The sequence below is a fragment of the Lolium perenne genome, chromosome 2 (genome assembly GCF_019359855.2).
Source record: "Lolium perenne isolate Kyuss_39 chromosome 2, Kyuss_2.0, whole genome shotgun sequence".
Taxonomy (NCBI): Eukaryota; Viridiplantae; Streptophyta; class Magnoliopsida; order Poales; family Poaceae; genus Lolium; species Lolium perenne.
In genome coordinates this window covers 77,494,499-77,515,267 of record NC_067245.2, presented here as the reverse complement: position 1 = coordinate 77,515,267, position 20,769 = coordinate 77,494,499, and the positions used below count along the sequence as shown (strand labels likewise).

Below are 20,769 nucleotides of genomic sequence, written 5' to 3'. Positions count from 1 at the left end.
GGCTCCCAACCATCTTCCAACTTCCTAGGAATAGAAGTTTCAAGTTTTAATTTCTCTTCTCTACCTTTTATGAGAGCATTTGTAATATGTTTTGTAAAGGCCAAGTTTATAGCACTAGCATTAGGAATTCTAGCAAGTTTTTGCAAGAACTTAATAACTTCAGAGATATGACAATTATCAAAATCAAAACCATTATGATCTAAAGCAATGGGATCATTGTCCCCAATACTCTGTATTAGAAGTAGAAACATTGCCAACACTAATTATTTTACCATTGATAGTAGGAGGTTTAGCAACATGTGAAGCATCAATATTACTAGTGGTGGTAATAGTCCAAACTTTAGCTACATTATTCTCTTTAGCAAGTTTTTCTTCTCTTTCCCACCTAGCATGCAATTCAGCCATCATTCTAATATTGTCATTAATTCGAACTTGTATAGCGTTTGCTGTAGCAAATGACTTAATATATTTATCTTCATTAGGCATAACTTTCAGTTTTAAAAGATCAACATTAGCAGCAAGACTATCAACCTTAGAAGTAAGAACATCAATTTTACCAAGCTTTTCCTCAACAGATTTTTTGAAAGCAGTTTGTGTACTAATAAATTCTTTAAGCATGACTTCAAGACCAGAGGGTACACTCCTACTATTGTTGTAAGAATTACCATAAGAAATTACCATGACCATTACCATTATTAGAAGGATATGGCCTATAGTTGTTACCAAAATTATTCCTATAAGCATTGTTGTTGAAATTATTATTTTTAATGAAGTTCACATCAACATGCTCTTCTTGAGCAACCAATGAAGCTAAAGGAACATTATTAGGATCAACATTAGATCTACCATTAACAAGCATAGACATAATAACATCGATCTTATCACTCAAGGAGGAGGTTTCTTCAACAGAATTTACCTTCTTACCTTGAGGAGTCCTTTCAGTGTGCCATTCAGAGTAGTTGATCATCATATCATCAAGAAGTTTTGTTGCGGCACCCAAAGTGATGGACATAAAAGTACCTCCAGCAGCTGAATCCAATAGGTTCCTTGAAGAAAAATTCAATCTTGCATAAAAGGTTTGGATGATCATCCAAGTAGTCAGTCCATGGGTAGGGCAATTCTTTACCAAAGATTTCATTCTTTCCCATGCTTGGGCAACATGTTCATTATCCAATTGCTTAAAATTCATTATGCTACTTCTCAAAGATATAATTTTAGCAGGAGGATAATATCTACCAATGAAAGCATCTTTACATTTAGTCCATGAATCAATACTATTCTTAGGCAAAGATAGCAACCAATCTTTAGCTCTTCCTCTTAAGGAGAAAGGAAACAATTTCAGTTTTATAATATCCCCATCTACATCCTTATACTTTTGCATTTCACAAAGTTCAACAAAATTATTAAGATGGGTAGCAGCATCATTAGTACTAACACCAGAAAATTGCTCTCTCATAACAAGGTTTAGTAAAGCAGGTTTAATTTCATAAAATTCTGCTGTAGTAGCAGGTGGAGCAATAGGAGTGCATATAAAATCATTATTATTGGTGCTAGTGAAATCACACAACTTAGTGTTCTCAGGAGTATTCATTTTAACAGAAATAAAAATAAGTAAAGCAAACTAAATTAAGTAAAGTAAAACAAGTAACTAATTTTTTTTGTGTTTTTGATATAAAGAGAGCAAACAAGACAGAAAATAAAATAAAGTAAAGCAAGACAATAAACAAAGTAAAAACATTGGGTGTGAGAGACTCCCCTTGCAGCGTGTCTTGATCTCCCCGGCAACGGCGCCAGAAAAAGAGTTGCTTGTGACGGTAAAGCACACGTCCGTTGGGAACCCCAAGAGGAAGGTGTGATGCGCACATCAGCAAGTTTTCCCTCAGTAAGAAACCAAGGTTATCGAACCAGTAGGAGATGAAGGCCACGTGAAGGTTGTTGGTGGAGGAGTGTAGTACGGCGCAACACCAGGGATTCCGGCGCCAACGTGGAACCTGCACAACACAATCAAAATACTTTGCCCCAACTTAACAGTGAGCTTGTCAATCTCACCTGCTTGCTGTAAACAAAGGATTAAACGTATGATGTGGAGAATGATGTTTGTTTGCAAAGAACAGCAGAGAACAATGATTGCAGCAGATTGTATTTCAGATGTAAAAGAATGGACCGGGGTCCACAGTTCACTAGTGGTGTCTCTCCAATAAGATAAATAGCATGTTGGGTGAACAAATTACAGTTGGGCAATTGACAAATAGAGAGGGCATAACAATGCACATACATATCATGATGACTAATATGAGATTTACTTAGGGCATTACGACAAAGAACATAGACCGCTATCCAGCATGCATCTATGTCTAAAAAGTCCACCTTCGGGTTAGCATCCGCACCCCTTCCAGTATTAAGTTGCAAACAACAGACAATTGCATTAAGTATTGTGCGTAATGTAAACAATACAAATATCCTTAGACAAAGCATTAATGTTTTATCCCTAGTGGCAACAACACATCCACAACCTTAGAACTTTCTGTCACTGTCCCAGATTCAATGGAGGCATGAACCCACTATCGAGCATAAATACTCCCTCTTGGAGTTACAAGTATCAACTTGGCCAGAGCCTCTACTAGCAACGGAGAGCATGCAACATCATAAACAACACATATATGATAGATCAATAATCAACTTGACATAGTATTCCATATTCATCGGATCCCAACAAACACAACATGTAGCATTACAAATAGATGATCTTGATCATGATAGGCAACTCACAAGATCTAAACATGATAGCACAAGAGGTGATGATTCCCCTCTCCCGCAGGGTGCCGGAGGCGATCTCCTGAATCCCCCGAGATGGGATTGGCGGCGACGGTGTCTCAGTATGTTTTCTCATATCGTGGCTCTCAGTACTAGGGTTTTCGCGATGGAGAGAATATATAGGCGAAGGGCAGAGTCGGGGGACGCTCGAGGGGCCCACCCCATAGGGCGGCGCGGCCAAGGGTGGGGCCGCGCCCCCCTAGGGTGTGGCCGCCTCGTCACCCCTCTTCGTCTCCTCTTCGGACTTCTGGAAGGCTCCGTGGAAAATAAGACCGTGGGCTTTTGTTTCGTCCAATTCTGAGAATATTTCCTGTGTAGGATTTCTGAAACCAAAAACAGCAGAAAACAGGAACTGGCGTGTAACATCCCAAATTTCAATAAAAAGAAAGTTAGAAGAATTCCAGAATTCAAAATTCAGAGCCAACAAAAACTTTTAATTTGCATATAGTGCCATGCATAGGACTTGTGCATTTGAGTGATATGCCATGATGATTGTTATTATGTTTATGTGATGAACTCTAAAACCCTAATGTGATCAAGTGAAGATCACAAACCAAATAGATCAAAAAGAGAAAGAAATCAAATAAAAGAAAAACCCTAAAACCCTCACATATGGTTTATGCCATTTTTAAAAATCTTCACCCTAGACCATTTTGGTCTTCACCATTAGTTGAATAAATACTAAACACTTATTACAACTTTTGGAATCAAAGAAACACAAATCAAATGAATTTCAAACTCAAATTTGGATCACATATGATAATGGTCAAATCTTCTGATCCCTAATTTGAGCCCTTGCAATTCAATTTTTCCAAACTACACTTGGCCAATTCTTTGCACCACATTCAAGAACATATCAAGGTGAACAACTTTGGTAAAGACCACCATGCCAAATTCACTTTGTATAAAAATCTATGCTCATGCAAAGTTGCAACTTTTTGTTATGTGGAACAATCTCACACTTAGCAAATTTTGCAATACTTTGAATTTGGAAATTCCACCACCACACCTCATTCTCTCTGGTCATTTACCACTCAACCAAGCACATACTTTTCAAATCTTGCCATCTTTGAACTCATTTGAAATTGGACAAAATTTACAAATTTCCAAATAGGGAATAAATGCCACACTATTCTAAATAGTGATCTACTCACCCTAACCTGCCCTAAACCTCTCTACCTGGTCCCCTTGTCCCCTCTCTCCCTCAATGCACCACAGCAACCCTAGGGAGGCAATGCATAGCATGCATGCACACCCATGCCGGCCATGGCGCCACCTTGCTGAGCCTCCCCTCTCTCCCTTCATCGCCAGACCTGGCCACCGTGCCCCAGCGCGCCACCACACCTCCCTACACCTCCCTAGCCCCGCCACTGTCGAGCTTGACGATGACCAACGCCGGAGGACGCGTGCCCAAAACCTCCCAGTATGCCGCTCGCGTCGCGCGTGGACACGCCGCAGACACGCCTGGCCACGCGCCGTTCCCCCATCACGTGCAGCCCCTGGCCCCTCCAGCACTTCGTCGAGCACCGCCGTGACAACTCACACATGCCAGACACGCTCACGACTAGCCCCTGGACCGCCGCCGCCGGAGACGACGAAGCAGATCCCGCGAACGCCGCCCGCAGACACGGAAGAAATGCGAGGGCTCCAGACGCCGCCCGAACATGCTGTTGCCACCTCTAGCTTCGCCTGGACGAGGAGAACGTCGCTGCACCCTCGCCTAGCCCAACCGCTCGCCGGAATCGCCGCGCGCTTGTCGACTTCGACCCTGCCCCGCAGCACCCAAGCTTCTCTATAAATACCGAGTTCCCCTGAGCAATCCAGGCACACCATCACCCTCTCCTCCCGTCCTTGACTCTCCACCGCCACCCCACTCACCCAATCGTCGCCGGAGCAAGCTCAATCGAGCGATCGGAGCCGCGGAAGCCCTGGTGCAATCGCCGACGACCGAGCCTCCTCGAGCGACACCACTGCTACAGGCTGCTTCACCATCGTCGACAACCCCGAACGGAACACCGCCGCCGCTCGCCGGACCACCGGTTAGCCCCACGACCCCCTAGGCTCGCTGCCAGACACTCGACATCTCACCGGAGAAGACGATGGCTCTGAGCCGTCGATCTGCTTTCTAATCCTACGCCCCACGTTAGCTCATACCGATTCGGTATTACATAGTCGCTGACTGTTGGCCCCCATGCTGTCAGCAAGCCCACGCGCGCTGGACGCGTTACTGGGCCGATTTTCTGCGTTTCAAATTGTTTCGGCCCACTCTGTTTCCCGCCAACCCGTTTAGTTCAAATTCGATATAATTCAATTCAAATCAATTCAATACTGAACCCAACTTAGAAATTTCATAGAATCTGTTTGGCTTGGCCAAATTTAACAAATTTCATATTATTGGAAAGCTAGTTAAAAGTTCTACAACATGCCACTGGTCCCACCTCAAGATCTGTTGTAGAATTAATTTGATAAAAAGATAAAGGCAGGGACTTTTTCATACTCAAATAATTATTAAAAATCAACCATAATAGATATTTAGTTAATTCCAACTCCAATAGCTCACATTTGACTTACACTAATTGTTTCTGCAAGAAAATGGTGTGATCACTTTGCATGATCATGCCCTAGTTTAATTAATGGACAATATGGCTAGTTTACTTAAGTGATATTGTCCAAAACTATTATGCAAATCATATGAAGTATTGTACTTCATTTAAATCTTGTCCCAAATGAATTCATGTGATGTTTGAACCCCTGGTCAAACACTCTTATATGAAATACTTGGAGATTAAATCATTTGTAGAATTATTAAATGGTATGAGGTGGTCTACCTTATTTAAATCATTTTCTCAAATGATGACCATGAATGGTTGATTTAGGTCAACATAAATTCATGTATGATTGTTTGAGAAATTAAATCTTAAGAAGATTTCAATGAGAGGAAATTATTTCTCAAGAACCCTATGGAAACTATCATTTACATATTAAATAAGAGGAAATTATTTCTCCTCAAGCAACCCAACCAAGGCACCATAATTATATTAAGTGTGTGCTTAGAATAGCTTGTGTGAATATATGTGATGTTGGGAATAGCCATTAAATTAGTTGAGTGATTATACTCGTATTCAAATTTAGACGCTAGCACCGGAGAATACCCGGAAGAAGAAGGTTGCTACCAAGAGGAGGAAGAGGAGAACTTTGAGAACTACCAAGGCAAGCTAATATTCTTGCAAAGTGCAAAGCCCTTTGGGGCAAGGCACCATTAGTCTTACCTTTCTTACCATAAGCCTATCCCAAGTTTCAACCTTACAAGTTTTTACTTGTTCTTCTAAAGAGTTACTTTTATAGTTAACTTTGGTCAAAGTGAAAGAAGGTTACTAGAGTAGTAAAAGTTAGTCTCAAGCTAGCAAAGCTAGAGTTTAGCACCCCTCATGATTAGTGCTAGTGCTAAATATTAAAACTTGACTACTCTAGATGGGAACATGTGACTTTGAAATGAATTTGAAACCTTGGAATGATGAGTCCTTCCATTGAATGATTTTTGAAGGTGAATGTGACCAAGAGAAGATGGTGATTTTTGATAAAACTGACAATACCTGATTATGGGTAGGGCTTAACTGGAAATTTATGCATCTTAGTATGGGTTCCCTCTGAACACACATCATAGGGGTTATGCCGAGGCTGCCTCCGTTGTTGAGAAATGATGTGAATTGAGGTGAATTATACGGCCAAGCCCTGTGTAGTTCCCAGGTTGACAGTTGGTCTTCACTGGGAGGCCAAGCTCATGGGGAGAGGTGCTCATACTAGGGTTTGTAAGTGAAAGGTTATGGTTGATGATCCGTGTACTGTGTTACGATGATTCGGGGTAATCCCGACGGATGAAATCAAATGTTGTGGCACAAGTGTGCAACCTCTGCAGAGTGTAAACCAATTCGAATAGCCGTGTCCACGGTTACGGACGGTTGGAAAGGTCATACAGTGTCCAATGTCAAATTCTTGAAAATTTTGGTGAAGTGGTGAATTGAATTGAAATCACCACTTGAATGGTGGGAATGACACTAATGTTCCCACTTGAGTTAGTAGTACTTCAATAAGCCTTTTCTCAAATACTTGTGAATTAAAACTGGCTTTATGCAAATAAACTAGAGCTTAGCACCCCTTACTAGAATTGTCTAGCACTTACTTTAGTATTAGTTTGCGAGTACTTGAAGTACTCACGGCTTTGTCCCTGGCTATTCAAATGGCCAGAGTATGAAGATGAACAATGAGATGACCAGCAGGACGCCTACGACAACTAGGAGTCTTCCAACGTCAAGCGTTGGCCTGTGGACTAGAGAGTCCTTGTATCTTACGCTTCCGCTATAAACTTGTGTTTGTTCGTTGATCAATAGATCAACTATTCGTGTAATATGGATGATGTGATTCCAATTGTAAGACAATATGGTTTGTAATGAATGATGATTGTGATACTTAACTATTATGCCTCGCAACAACAATATTCCTGGGATTGCGATGTATGACATAATAGGCATCCAGACTTAAAAATCCGGGTGTTGACAAGTTGGTATCAGAGCCATTGTTTGACCTTAGAAGACTCTGGTTAGAATGGACGTTCAGAAAAACTTAACTTTGAAATCAAATGAAAGGAGTATTTGTGAAAATTTACTTCCACTTTTGTCCTTGAGACTTTGTCAAAATTGGGTGAATCATGTTCTTCCTTATTTGAATCTACTTAAAAAATTTCCACACTTGTTCACTCTCTAACTTACTCATCCATTTCACTTTCAGATGGAGCCGAATGAACCTATCAACACCAAGTTCTAACAGCTTGGGAATGGTGGAAGCTTGATCTTCGAGCACGACCTCAACGCCCTCTCGGACTTCCTCGGACGCCCCCACCCTGAGTTCCACGGAATTCAGGTGGAGGACCAGCCTGGAGGGGAGTTGCAGTGGATCATCACTGCTGACTTGAGGGGCAAGATGGAGCGTCCCACCTCGGAGAGGATCCTCTTCTCCTTCCGCGAGAACAACTGGCTCGACGGTCTCGCACGAGCTCTTCAGGAGTCACTTGCTCGCCTCTGCGGGCAGAACGTGGTGCGCATCCTCGCCTCTCGCTTCGCGCATCTCGTGAGGCGCGATGCCATGGGGGTGCCCATGGAGCTACAGCCGCACTCGGAGTTGAGGCACCATGCTGAGTACCTCGACTTCATGTTGTACCAGACTCAGAAGGATCTGGGCGCCTCCCGCGTGTATGTCAACCAGACTCATGCTCACATTGCTGAGCAAGGTGAGGCGATCAAGCTACTCGCCCGCGACCGCAAGACCCTTCGCCAGCAGCGTGCCAAGAAGGACACTACGATTGTACGCCTTCGCGCCAAGATAGCATATCTTGAGGCCACTGTCAAGGCCCAGGAGGACCAGCTGAGGGAAATGGAGGAAGATGATGGAGGCATCGACCTTCAGGGAGGAGGAGCCTTCCTGAGTGACGACGACGACTTTGAGGAGGACGAGTTCACCGAGGAGGAGGACTACGAGTTCCTGGAGGCAGGACGAGACATCTTCGCCCCGATCGATGTGGACGATGAGGAGTAGTTGCACCTGAGCACTTATGTAGGTGTGAGTTGTAACTCGCCCGTTGTATCGTAGCATTAGAGTATGGTTCTTAAAACCATGGGAAGTGTTAAGTGTTAGTTTGTAATGTGTGTTGAATGAATGAATGAATGTTGTGTTTCTCATGAAAAGACTTCAAGTTTCAAATTCTATGAACTTACTCAAAATAAACCATAGAAATTTCCCTCTTATCTCGTGATCTTCTCTATATTCAGATGGCCCCTCTCAATCGCACCAACAACGATGCCATGATGCAACTGCTGCAAACCCTGCTTGCTGTAACGGCCCGGGATAATACCCATAATAGATTTTGTTTGTTCTTTTTCTTTTATGCATCATCATAGCATATGCATCATATCATCCATGTTTTTGACAAAATTATTTTATAAACCCCACTTATTTTGTTTCTTTCTCTCATAAGGTTTTTATATTGAACCCTCCCTCTATTTTCTTATTTTTAAATAAACACAAAGCTATACTACAAATATTTTGGATATTTTACAAAACCTAATTTTAAATTTTTCCTAAGGTTTATAAAGTTCCTCCAAATGTTTTTGAAATTCCTTCTCTGGAACCTTTTCCTTTTCTCTTTGCCTTCAAGGAAGAATCATCGAGAAGAAAATCAAAACAGTATGAAGAGAAGAAGAAGCCAGCCAGACCATTTAATCTCCACCTCCACCATCTGGACGAGTCACGCAGCCTTGCTTCCTTCTTGGTTGTCCTCACGCCATGGACCAAACCAGCCACCACCACTTTGCTTTCTGCCTCCATATCCTCATCCTGGACCTTTGCAACCACCAAGCACCCTCGAGCACGCCTCTCCCCACCTTCTTCCTCTCCACGCAAGTCAACAAGCGGAAGAAAATATCTTCACACAGAAGCTCAGAAAATACCGGCACCCATCACCGTCGCGCCGACGTTTCCGGCCACCTCTTCTCAAGCCGAGGGCACCTCCAGCTCCGTCGTGCGACCCTGATCCTCCCCGACACACGCGCGCAGCGAATCGATCAAGGAATCGTCGAGTTCTTCGTCTACATCATCTCCGACCGCCACGTTCCGGCGACGATTCCGGCCGCCTCCGAGCTCCTCCGCCCCCGTTGACGTGTTCGCCAGCTTCCCGGTGAGGTCATCCTTCTTTTCCCCTCCTCCCTCGACACATATGATCCCGTTTCCGCGACGCCAAAATCTGACGAAACTGTCGCCTTTGTTTGCACGAGTGCATCTTCGCCATGGTCACCACCGCGCTCATCTGCTTCCCCGGCGTCGTCTCACGTCCCCGAGCGGTTCCTCTTCACCATCAAGCCCCTGGGTGAGCATCTCCTTTGAAGCCCCTTTCCCAGTTCGTTTCCCATCACTGTATCGTTCTTCTGGAAGACGTCTGTCCGCGCGCCCCGCTGGTGACCGCATCCTTTTGGTCGTCCTCGTCGTGCGGAGCTCGTTCGGCTCGCCATGAGCATATGTCCGTGGAGATCTTTGCGTCTCCGCGCTTCCTTCAGCAGCACACACATCTCCAGCATCACTTCTTCCAGGTCGCCATCGTCGATCTTGGTCTCTGGCGCGCGGTTCTGTTCCTTGTTCAGTTTCAGTAATTCTGGTCCTTGTTTCAGTTTTCAGTTCGTCAGACAACAGCACCCTCCTCACCTCCTCACAGATCATCTTCACTAGCACACGCGCTACAGCCACCATAAAATCCCTCACGATTCTATGTTTTTGATCTATTCTAGCTCTACACGCGTCAGTATATATCAACAAAAGGCATCAGCCGAGGCAACCACTTTTTGCTCTCCGTTTTGGGTTTCAGGTTTCGTGTGACACAGTTGTTCATCCAGTAGCTAGCGACCCATGTATCAGCCCAGGATAACCCGGTTCTAATCCAAGTTAAATCAGTTCCTTTTTGGCACGCCAACGCATGCCACTTCCCAGATCCAAGCCATCTGTCTCTCCTTTTATTTTTTTTACAAATCCGTCTATTTTCTATCTTTCAAGCTATATCTCTATATAAAAGTGTTGTATATGAAAATTTATCAGAAAATGTGAGTAATTTAATTATGCCATCCATGCTTGCTGTTTCATCATGCATCATACAATCTCGTGATAGTTTGCAATGATACTTAATATGGAACATATGGAATATGTGGGATATTATATATATGTGTTGTCCCGGTTCCATTTAACTTTGCGTAGCTCACCATGCCTTGTGTTGCCATGCTAATCAACACTTAACTTGTCGGTAGGAAATGCAACTCGAACCTAATAATTTGTTTGGCCGGATTCCGATCCCGATTAATTTGGATAATTGCATTGCACCATCTTTGCCATGTCATGCATATCATCTCGAGCATGCTGATTCTTTTGCCGTAGTAGTAAGACTTGCACCCGTTGTTTGTCCAGCATTTGCTTCTTCCCGGATAGGATCACGAAGCGTTGATGTGAGATACGACGAGTTCTCCGACAAGTTCTTCTGCAGCTTTTCACAGGCGAGCCCACCCCTTCACCTATTTTACTTTTACATGCTCTTTTGATCTATTGCTATCCTTATGTTGCGATTCTGTTGTGTCACGTGTCCTATCCACCTGTTACCTATATGTCCGAGATACACCTCCTCGCCCTGCCTATTGTTTGTTGTTTGCCAGCTTTGCGAGTCGTAGGCGAGTTTAGGGTCTTGTTGATATCTCGAGATGTTCGGGATATCTTGTTGGGAGGTTATCACATGCTATATCTTTTGTTGGAGATAATCACACTTTACTTTATTGTTAACAACTAAAATTGTAAGCAGAGGCATCTGTGAGCCCCTTTGCGAAAGCATCGGAACTTTGACTCGCTAATGTCCCCTAGGACCCGAGTTCTTGTTATCTGTTCCGAGATTGAGCGCTCTACCCGTACGTGGGGGAATGGGACCACCATCACCCACTACCTTTCCTCGAGTCTGTTTATTGGGAGCCACAACCTTGGTTTTATTTGCCCATATGCACGATGCACGATTTACTTCTTGTTGCCTTCGGGTGTTTATATTTTGTACTGTACTCATATTGCGTGCCGACTTATCCTTGGCCGGTCGTTAGTGCCCGCCTTGGACGCCATCGCAACCTCTGGGTCCGTATCGGAGTACGGCCGAACTTCGTCACGGGTAGCTTAGTTGGGTGGCTCCCATTAAACTTTCTCTTGCATTGGGAACGGTCTTGATGTGAGACTCCACCTGTAGTAAGTGGGTTCGAGCATGCGTATGGTTACATTTGGGCAACCCCTGCAGGGTGTACATCTTATCGATAAGCCGTGTCCGCGGTTATGGACGACTTGGAATTGTATAGCTTGATCATAGAACAACTTACACCTTATTTCCTGTTGTTAATAATTTGCTAATAAAACCTTTTCAAAAAGTGTGTGTGCTTTTGCAATACCTCTTGGCGAAGGGGGATCGCATCGGCTGTGTTATGATTGCAGAGTATAGAACTGCTAGATTATGCGCTCTCTCACCTTTTCTAATAGACGAATGTTGTAGCGTGTCTCTATTGGTTAGTTGCTTTGTTGCCGCTAAACTCCACATATAGCCGGGTGAAGTTTATACCGCCCACCAGCGAGCATAGCTGGTCTTGTCTCGCAAGTACGTGCCATTGGTACTTACCCTCGCCTTCTTTTCTTTTTGTCTCCTCCCCCTTTTGTCGGCAACCGATGGCCCGACTTTGACAGGTACGAGATGACGACGTTAGCAAGGTTACCCTTCCGGATTGGCCTGGGCAGGGTTATGGACGCCACTGGTTATCTTCAGGACTCTTAGTCCAATTTGTATCTTGTCCGTACTCGGACGTATTTGATCTTCTCTATGATTTGGATCTTTGTATGTATCTATTTGTATCTTGACTCGTTGGAGTTGTTGTTGTAATATATATGTATCTTGTGGGCTCTATTGTAATCCTGTTGTAATGTTACCGCTCGTGTTAATTCCTCTGGCATCACGTGTGTGATTCTTCGCGCACGTCGTGTCGGAGGGCGTCTCTGAATCGATATCATGCGGATTTCGGCGGGTTCGCTGGGATCCTCATGGTACCGGTTTCGGGGCGTCACAAGTTGGTATCAGAGCTCAGGTTGCGGTACCCCACTAGTCCAGCCTGTAGGATAACCTTGCCAACGGACGTTATGTTAGCGTGTCAAACCTATTTTCTAAAATTCGTTGGATAGTCCTGATTAGTTCTGATTTTTCTCCTTACCTAAATTCTTTCTCCTCTTACCATTGCGATTTTGAGTCTTCTTTCTTATCCGAGTTTCTCCGAGTCTTAGGTTCCGACGCGGGTTGGACGATCTTTGCCTTATCCTAATAGGTTCGATCTTCGGAGGATCCCGACGGAAGCGCATCATCAACGACAGAAGAACGACTTCTTGTTGGTGGTGTCGCCGATCAAGCAGGAGCAAGACTTCTTGTTAGTGGTGTCGAGGAGTTCGACACTTCGCCTGAACATCCGATAGTTCACCTCTCTCCCCCGTACCTTGAGGTGGGATCTCGGGGCGCGATCCCTTGTTAGTGGTGTCGATTGTAACGGCCCGGGATAATACCCATAATAGATTTTGTTTGTTCTTTTTCTTTTATGCATCATCATAGCATATGCATCATATCATCCATGTTTTTGACAAAATTATTTTATAAACCCCACTTATTTTGTTTCTTTCTCTCATAAGGTTTTTATATTGAACCCTCCCTCTATTTTCTTATTTTTAAATAAACACAAAGCTATACTACAAATATTTTGGATATTTTACAAAACCTAATTTTAAATTTTTCCTAAGGTTTATAAAGTTCCTCCAAATGTTTTTGAAATTCCTTCTCTGGAACCTTTTCCTTTTCTCTTTGCCTTCAAGGAAGAATCATCGAGAAGAAAATCAAAACAGTATGAAGAGAAGAAGAAGCCAGCCAGACCATTTAATCTCCACCTCCACCATCTGGACGAGTCACGCAGCCTTGCTTCCTTCTTGGTTGTCCTCACGCCATGGACCAAACCAGCCACCACCACTTTGCTTTCTGCCTCCATATCCTCATCCTGGACCTTTGCAACCACCAAGCACCCTCGAGCACGCCTCTCCCCACCTTCTTCCTCTCCACGCAAGTCAACAAGCGGAAGAAAATATCTTCACACAGAAGCTCAGAAAATACCGGCACCCATCACCGTCGCGCCGACGTTTCCGGCCACCTCTTCTCAAGCCGAGGGCACCTCCAGCTCCGTCGTGCGACCCTGATCCTCCCCGACACACACGCGCAGCGAATCGATCAAGGAATCGTCGAGTTCTTCGTCTACATCATCTCCGACCGCCACGTTCCGGCGACGATTCCGGCCGCCTCCGAGCTCCTCCGCCCCCGTTGACGTGTTCGCCAGCTTCCCGGTGAGGTCATCCTTCTTTTCCCCTCCTCCCTCGACACATATGATCCCGTTTCCGCGACGCCAAAATCTGACGAAACTGTCGCCTTTGTTTGCACGAGTGCATCTTCGCCATGGTCACCACCGCGCTCATCTGCTTCCCCGGCGTCGTCTCACGTCCCCGAGCGGTTCCTCTTCACCATCAAGCCCCTGGGTGAGCATCTCCTTTGAAGCCCCTTTCCCAGTTCGTTTCCCATCACTGTATCGTTCTTCTGGAAGACGTCTGTCCGCGCGCCCCGCTGGTGACCGCATCCTTTTGGTCGTCCTCGTCGTGCGGAGCTCGTTCGGCTCGCCATGAGCATATGTCCGTGGAGATCTTTGCGTCTCCGCGCTTCCTTCAGCAGCACACACATCTCCAGCATCACTTCTTCCAGGTCGCCATCGTCGATCTTGGTCTCTGGCGCGCGGTTCTGTTCCTTGTTCAGTTTCAGTAATTCTGGTCCTTGTTTCAGTTTTCAGTTCGTCAGACAACAGCACCCTCCTCACCTCCTCACAGATCATCTTCACTAGCACACGCGCTACAGCCACCATAAAATCCCTCACGATTCTATGTTTTTGATCTATTCTAGCTCTACACGCGTCAGTATATATCAACAAAAGGCATCAGCCGAGGCAACCACTTTTTGCTCTCCGTTTTGGGTTTCAGGTTTCGTGTGACACAGTTGTTCATCCAGTAGCTAGCGACCCATGTATCAGCCCAGGATAACCCGGTTCTAATCCAAGTTAAATCAGTTCCTTTTTGGCACGCCAACGCATGCCACTTCCCAGATCCAAGCCATCTGTCTCTCCTCTTATTTTTTTTTACAAATCCGTCTATTTTCTATCTTTCAAGCTATATCTCTATATAAAAGTGTTGTATATGAAAATTTATCAGAAAATGTGAGTAATTTAATTATGCCATCCATGCTTGCTGTTTCATCATGCATCATACAATCTCGTGATAGTTTGCAATGACACTTAATATGGAACATATGGAATATGTGGGATATTATATATATGTGTTGTCCCGGTTCCATTTAACTTTGTGTAGCTCACCATGCCTTGTGTTGCCATGCTAATCAACACTTAACTTGTCGGTAGGAAATGCAACTCGAACCTAATAATTTGTTTGGCCGGATTCCGATCCCGCTTAATTTGGATAATTGCATTGCACCATCTTTGCCATGTCATGCATATCATCTCGAGCATGCTGATTCTTTTGCCGTAGTAGTAAGACTTGCACCCGTTGTTTGTCCAGCATTTGCTTCTTCCCGGATAGGATCACGAAGCGTTGATGTGAGATACGACGAGTTCTCCGACAAGTTCTTCTGCAGCTTTTCACAGGCGAGCCCACCCCTTCACCTATTTTACTTTTACATGCTCTTTTGATCTATTGCTATCCTTATGTTGCGATTCTGTTGTGTCACGTGTCCTATCCACCTGTTACCTATATGTCCGAGATACACCTCCTCGCCCTGCCTATTGTTTGTTGTTTGCCAGCTTTGCGAGTCGTAGGCGAGTTTAGGGTCTTGTTGATATCTCGAGATGTTCGGGATATCTTGTTGGGAGGTTATCACATGCTATATCTTTTGTTGGAGATAATCACACTTTACTTTATTGTTAACAACTAAAATTGTAAGCAGAGGCATCTGTGAGCCCCTTTGCGAAAGCATCGGAACTTTGACTCGCTAATGTCCCCTAGGACCCGAGTTCTTGTTATCTGTTCCGAGATTGAGCGCTCTACCCGTACGTGGGGGAATGGGACCCCCATCACCCACTACCTTTCCTCGAGTCTGTTTATTGGGAGCCACAACCTTGGTTTTATTTGCCCATATGCACGATGCACGATTTACTTCTTGTTGCCTTCGGGTGTTTATATTTTGTACTGTACTCATATTGCGTGCCGACTTATCCTTGGCCGGTCGTTAGTGCCCGCCTTGGACGCCATCGCAACCTCTGGGTCCGTATCGGAGTACGGCCGAACTTCGTCACGGGTAGCTTAGTTGGGTGGCTCCCATTAAACTTTCTCTTGCATTGGGAACGGTCTTGATGTGAGACTCCACCTGTAGTAAGTGGGTTCGAGCATGCGTATGGTTACATTTGGGCAACCCCTGCAGGGTGTACATCTTATCGATAAGCCGTGTCCGCGGTTATGGACGACTTGGAATTGTATAGCTTGATCATAGAACAACTTACACCTTATTTCCTGTTGTTAATAATTTGCTAATAAAACCTTTTCAAAAAGTGTGTGTGCCTTTGCAATACCTCTTGGCGAAGGGGGATCGCATCGGTTGTGTTATGATTGCAGAGTATAGAACTGCTAGATTATGCGCTCTCTCACCTTTTCTAATAGACGAATGTTGTAGCGTGTCTCTATTGGTTAGTTGCTTTGCTGCCGCTAAACTCCACATATAGCCGGGTGAAGTTTATACCGCCCACCAGCGAGCATAGCTGGTCTTGTCTCGCAAGTACGTGCCATTGGTACTTACCCTCGCCTTCTTTTCTTTTTGTCTCCTCCCCCTTTTGTCGGCAACCGATGGCCCGACTTTGACAGGTACGAGATGACGACGTTAGCAAGGTTACCCTTCCGGATTGGCCTGGGCAGGGTTATGGACGCCACTGGTTATCTTCAGGACTCTTAGTCCAATTTGTATCTTGTCCGTACTCGGACGTATTTGATCTTCTCTATGATTTGGATCTTTGTATGTATCTATTTGTATCTTGACTCGTTGGAGTTGTTGTTGTAATATATATGTATCTTGTGGGCTCTATTGTAATCCTGTTGTAATGTTACCGCTCGTGTTAATTCCTCTGGCATCACGTGTGTGATTCTTCGTGCACGTCGTGTCGGAGGGCGTCTCTGAATCGATATCATGCGGATTTCGGCGGGTTCGCTGGGATCCTCATGGTACTGGTTTCGGGGCGTCACACTTGCTGACAGGGAGACTGAACGAGCTGAATGCCAAGCCAACATCGCAGCACTGCAGAACCTTGCCAATCAAGGTCATGAAAATCATGATCATCCCGGATCCAAGCTCAAGAATTTTCAGAACACCAACCCTCCGCTGTTTAGCAAGACTGAGGAACCACTCGACGCCGACGACTAGCTCCAGACTATGGAGAACAACTTCGAAGTAGCCGGAGTGGAAGCCAATGAGATGGTTTTGTTTGCAACCCATTATCTTGCTGGACCAGCCCGCGCTTGGTGGACAAGCACCCGTGCCATGAACGGAGGCCAATTCATGACTTGGGCAGATTTCAAGCTCAAGTTTAGCAAGTACCATGTACCCCCGGTTCTTATCAAGAAGATGAGGGATGAGTTCCCTGAACTGAAGCAAGGTCGCATGACGGTGGTAGAATACCGTGATAGGTTCCTTACACTGTCAAGGTACGCCCCTGACGAGACCGACACCACCGAGAAGAGGCAGGAGAGATTCCTGAACGGACTGCATGATGAGATGCAGACTGTCCTCGTCAACATCCCCTTCGTCGACCTAGAAGCCCTTGTGGACTCCGCCATCCAGATGGAAGGCAAGCTGAACCAAGCCAATGAGAACCGCAAGCGTCGCATGATGCACCAGAGTGGGCCCAGCAATGCCGCGAAGTATCGCCCTAGCTCAAGCGGAGGTTTCACTCCAAGAAACAACAACAACAAGCCCCAGATGCAGAACTCGCGCCCCGGTTATCAGAACCGGAGTGGAGGAAACTCCAGGCCAGGAGGTCACCACAACAACAGTAACTACAACAACAACAACAACAACAACAACAACAACAACTTCAACCGCGCTCCGCCCAGAGCCCCCAACAACAACACCAACACCAACACCGCTCTAAGGACTAGGAGCAACACCATCCCCGTTGCAACCAAGGACAAGGCCACCATCACTTGTTATGAGTGTGGTGTAGTGGGGCACTACTCCAACGAGTGTCCCAAGAGGCTCGCCAAGCTCGCAGGCAACACCGCAGCACCGGCTCAGCAACAACGCCGTGTCTCCACCGGCAAGAAGTTCGCCCCCAACAACCCCAATAACCGCAACGGCCATCTCTACCACATGAACGCCGAAGAAGCCCAGGAAGCACCAGATGTTGTACTAGGTATGTTTTCTGTCAACCACACCCCTGCCAGAGTGTTGTTTGATTCCGGAGCATCTCATTCTTTTTTCACTGAAGACTTTGCATCAACAAGTAAAATTCAACCTATCAGTTTGAAGCATGTTATGATAGTTCAAATTCCCGGATCAACCACCAAAGCCAGAAAATTTTGCAAAAATGTACCCATCAGAATCCATGAAGTAGATTTCTATGCCAGTCTGATAATTTTGGGAACCAAAGGTTTGGAAGTCGTACTAGGAATGGACTGGATGTCAAAACACCATGGATTGATTGACTGTGCCAAGAAAGCCATCACCATGACTAGAAGCACCGGTATCCTAGTAGAACATGTGTCTGAAAGACTACCCAGAAAAATTCACCTGCAACTCAACTGTAGCCAAGCCAACTCTGGACCAGATCAGGGTTGTCTGTCGATACCCTGATGTGTTTCCGGATGATCTACCCGGTATGCCCCCGGATAGGGATATCGAGTTTATCATCGAGTTAATCCCCGGAACTGGACCTATAGCACAGAGAGCCTATAGCATGAACCCAACAGAGCTTGTGGAGCTGAAGAAGCAGATCGATGATATGTTAGCCAAAGGTTTGATTCGACCTAGTGCATCCCCTGGAGATCCCCAGTTTTGTTTGTGGACAAGAAGGATGGTGCAAATCGTTTATGTACGAATTACCGTAAGCTTAACGATGTCACTGTCAAGAACAAGTACCCCCTACCCAAGATAGAAGACCTGTTTGATCAGTTGACAGGAGCCAAAGTTTTCTCAAAGATAGACCTTAGAACTGGATATCATCAGCTGAAGATTCGCGCCACCGACATTCCAAAAACTGCCTTTACCACCAGATATGGGTTGTATGAGTACAACGTCATGTCGTTTGGATTAACCAATGCACCCGCTTATTTCATGAATCTCATGAATAAGATCTTCATGAACTTTTTGGACAAGTTTGTCGTTGTCTTCATCGATGACATTCTTATATACTCCAAGTCCGAAGAGGAACATGAACCGCATTTGGAGACTGTCCTAGAAACCCTTAGGCACCACCAGTTGTATGCCAAGTTCAGCAAGTGTGAGTTTTGGTTGGAGGAAGTAGGATTCCTGGGACATATCTTGTCTGCAGGAGGAATTGCCGTAGATCCCGCCAAGATCAAAACTGTTATGGAATGGCAAGCCCCAACCACCCAAACCGAGGTCCGCGCTTTTCTTGGATTAGCCGGATATTACCGCAGATTCGTAGAAGGCTTTTCGAGCATCGCTCGACCAATGACCCAACTGTTAAAGAAGGACAAGAAGTTCGAATGGACTGACAAATGTGAAGAGAGCTTCCAACAGCTCAAGAGTAGACTGACCTCAGCCCCAATTCTGATCATGCCCGACATCACCAAGCCCTTTGACGTATATTGCGACGTCTCCAAGATTGGTCTTGGATGTGTGCTTATGCAAGAAGGCAAAGTCATATCTTACCTGTCCAGACAGCTAAAGCAACATGAGCAGAACTACCCAACCCATGACCTCGAGCTCGCAGCCGTGGTCCTAGCCTTAAAGGTTTGGCGTCATTACCTCATGGGTAATCGATGCGAGATCTACTCCGACCACAAGAGCCTGAAATATATCTTCACCCAGAAGGAGTTGAATATGAGATAGCGCAGATGGATAGAATTGATTAAGGATTACGACATGGAGATTCACTACCACCTCGGCAAGGCCAATGTGGTAGCGGATGCCTTGAGCAGACTGCCGTGTCAGTTGAACTCCATGATCGCAATCGAGCAGCCCAGCCTGTTTCATGAGTTCGAACAATTTAGACTGGAACTTGTTAGTGAAGGATTCCTAGCCAGCATCGAACTGCAACCCACCTTGATCAGCCAGATTAAGGAAGCCCAGAAAGGAAACGATAGCATCGATGGAATCAAGAAGCAGATAGCCACAGGAAAAGCCCCTGGATTCACCGTAGATGAAGCCGGAGTTCTTTGGTACAAAGAACGCCTCTGCGTACCATCGGACTCAGACTTGAAGCAAGTCATCTTGCAAGAAGCCCATGACACCCTTTACTCAATCCACCCCGGAGGTACCAAGATGTATCAAGACCTGAAGGAACAATTCTGGTGGCATGGAATGAAGAGAGAAATCGGCAGCTACATCGCCAAGTGTGACATCTGTCAGAGAGTCAAGGCGGAACATCAGTGACCCGCAGGACTGCTACAACCACTACAGATTCCAGAATGGAAGTGGGACTCCGTAGGAATGGACTTTATCACCGGTCTGCCCAAATCCAGCAAAGGCAATGATTAAATATGGGTATTTGTAGATAGTATGTACAATGTTGCCCATTTCATCGCCGTCAAGACCACATACCAAGGCCCAAAGTTAGCTGAACTGTACATCTCCCGAATAGTCGCCCTGCACGGAACCCCGAAGTCGATAGTGTCAGATAGAGGATCGCAATTCACCTCAAGATTCTGGCAGAAAGTGCACGAAGGACTTGGAACCCGTCTGAATTTCAGCACCGCCTATCACCCTCAGACCGACGGACAGACTGAGAGAGTCAACCAGATATTGGAGGACATGCTGAGAGCATGTGTACTGGAATATGGATCCAAGTGGGATGACTGCCTGCCTTACGCAGAATTCTCTTACAACAACAGCTATCAAGCCAGCTTACAGATGGCCCCCTTTGAAGCCTTATACGGGAGGAAATGCCGTACCCCTCTGAATTGGTCGGAAGTCGGAGAAAGCCAAGTCTTTGGCCCGGATGTTCTTCGTGAAGCCGAAGAGAAAGTACACAAGATCCACGAGTACCTCAAGACGGCGCAATCAATACATAAGAGCTACGCCGACAAGAGACGTCGGGA

General features: G+C 45.5%; 1 protein-coding gene across 5 annotated transcripts; it reads left to right on the top strand.

Moving 5' to 3' along the window:
* Nucleotides 1-8,714: 8,714 nt before the first annotated feature.
* Nucleotides 8,715-20,187, top strand: LOC127333027 (uncharacterized). Of its 5 annotated transcripts, none has more exons than XM_071826071.1 (5): nucleotides 8,715-9,541; nucleotides 10,813-10,898; nucleotides 12,109-13,980; nucleotides 15,064-15,149; nucleotides 16,360-20,187. In XM_071826071.1, exon 5 carries the CDS (start codon nucleotides 16,922-16,924, stop codon nucleotides 18,338-18,340), a length of 1,419 nt encoding a protein of 472 aa, XP_071682172.1. In that variant the 5' UTR covers nucleotides 8,715-9,541; nucleotides 10,813-10,898; nucleotides 12,109-13,980; nucleotides 15,064-15,149; nucleotides 16,360-16,921; the 3' UTR covers nucleotides 18,341-20,187. The 5 variants fall into 5 exon arrangements, with proteins under 5 accessions (XP_071682172.1, XP_071682175.1, XP_071682173.1 ...); XM_071826074.1 differs by having other exon boundaries at nucleotides 8,715-9,546; XM_071826072.1 differs by having other exon boundaries at nucleotides 8,715-9,730; nucleotides 12,109-13,791.
* The last annotated feature ends 582 nt before the right edge of the window (nucleotides 20,188-20,769 follow it).

Excerpts from the sequence above, each read along its gene's own strand:
- LOC127333027 (XM_071826071.1), top strand. The coding sequence starts at position 16,922 with ATGGAGAACAACTTCGAAGTAGCCGGAGTGGAAGCCAATGAGATGGTT.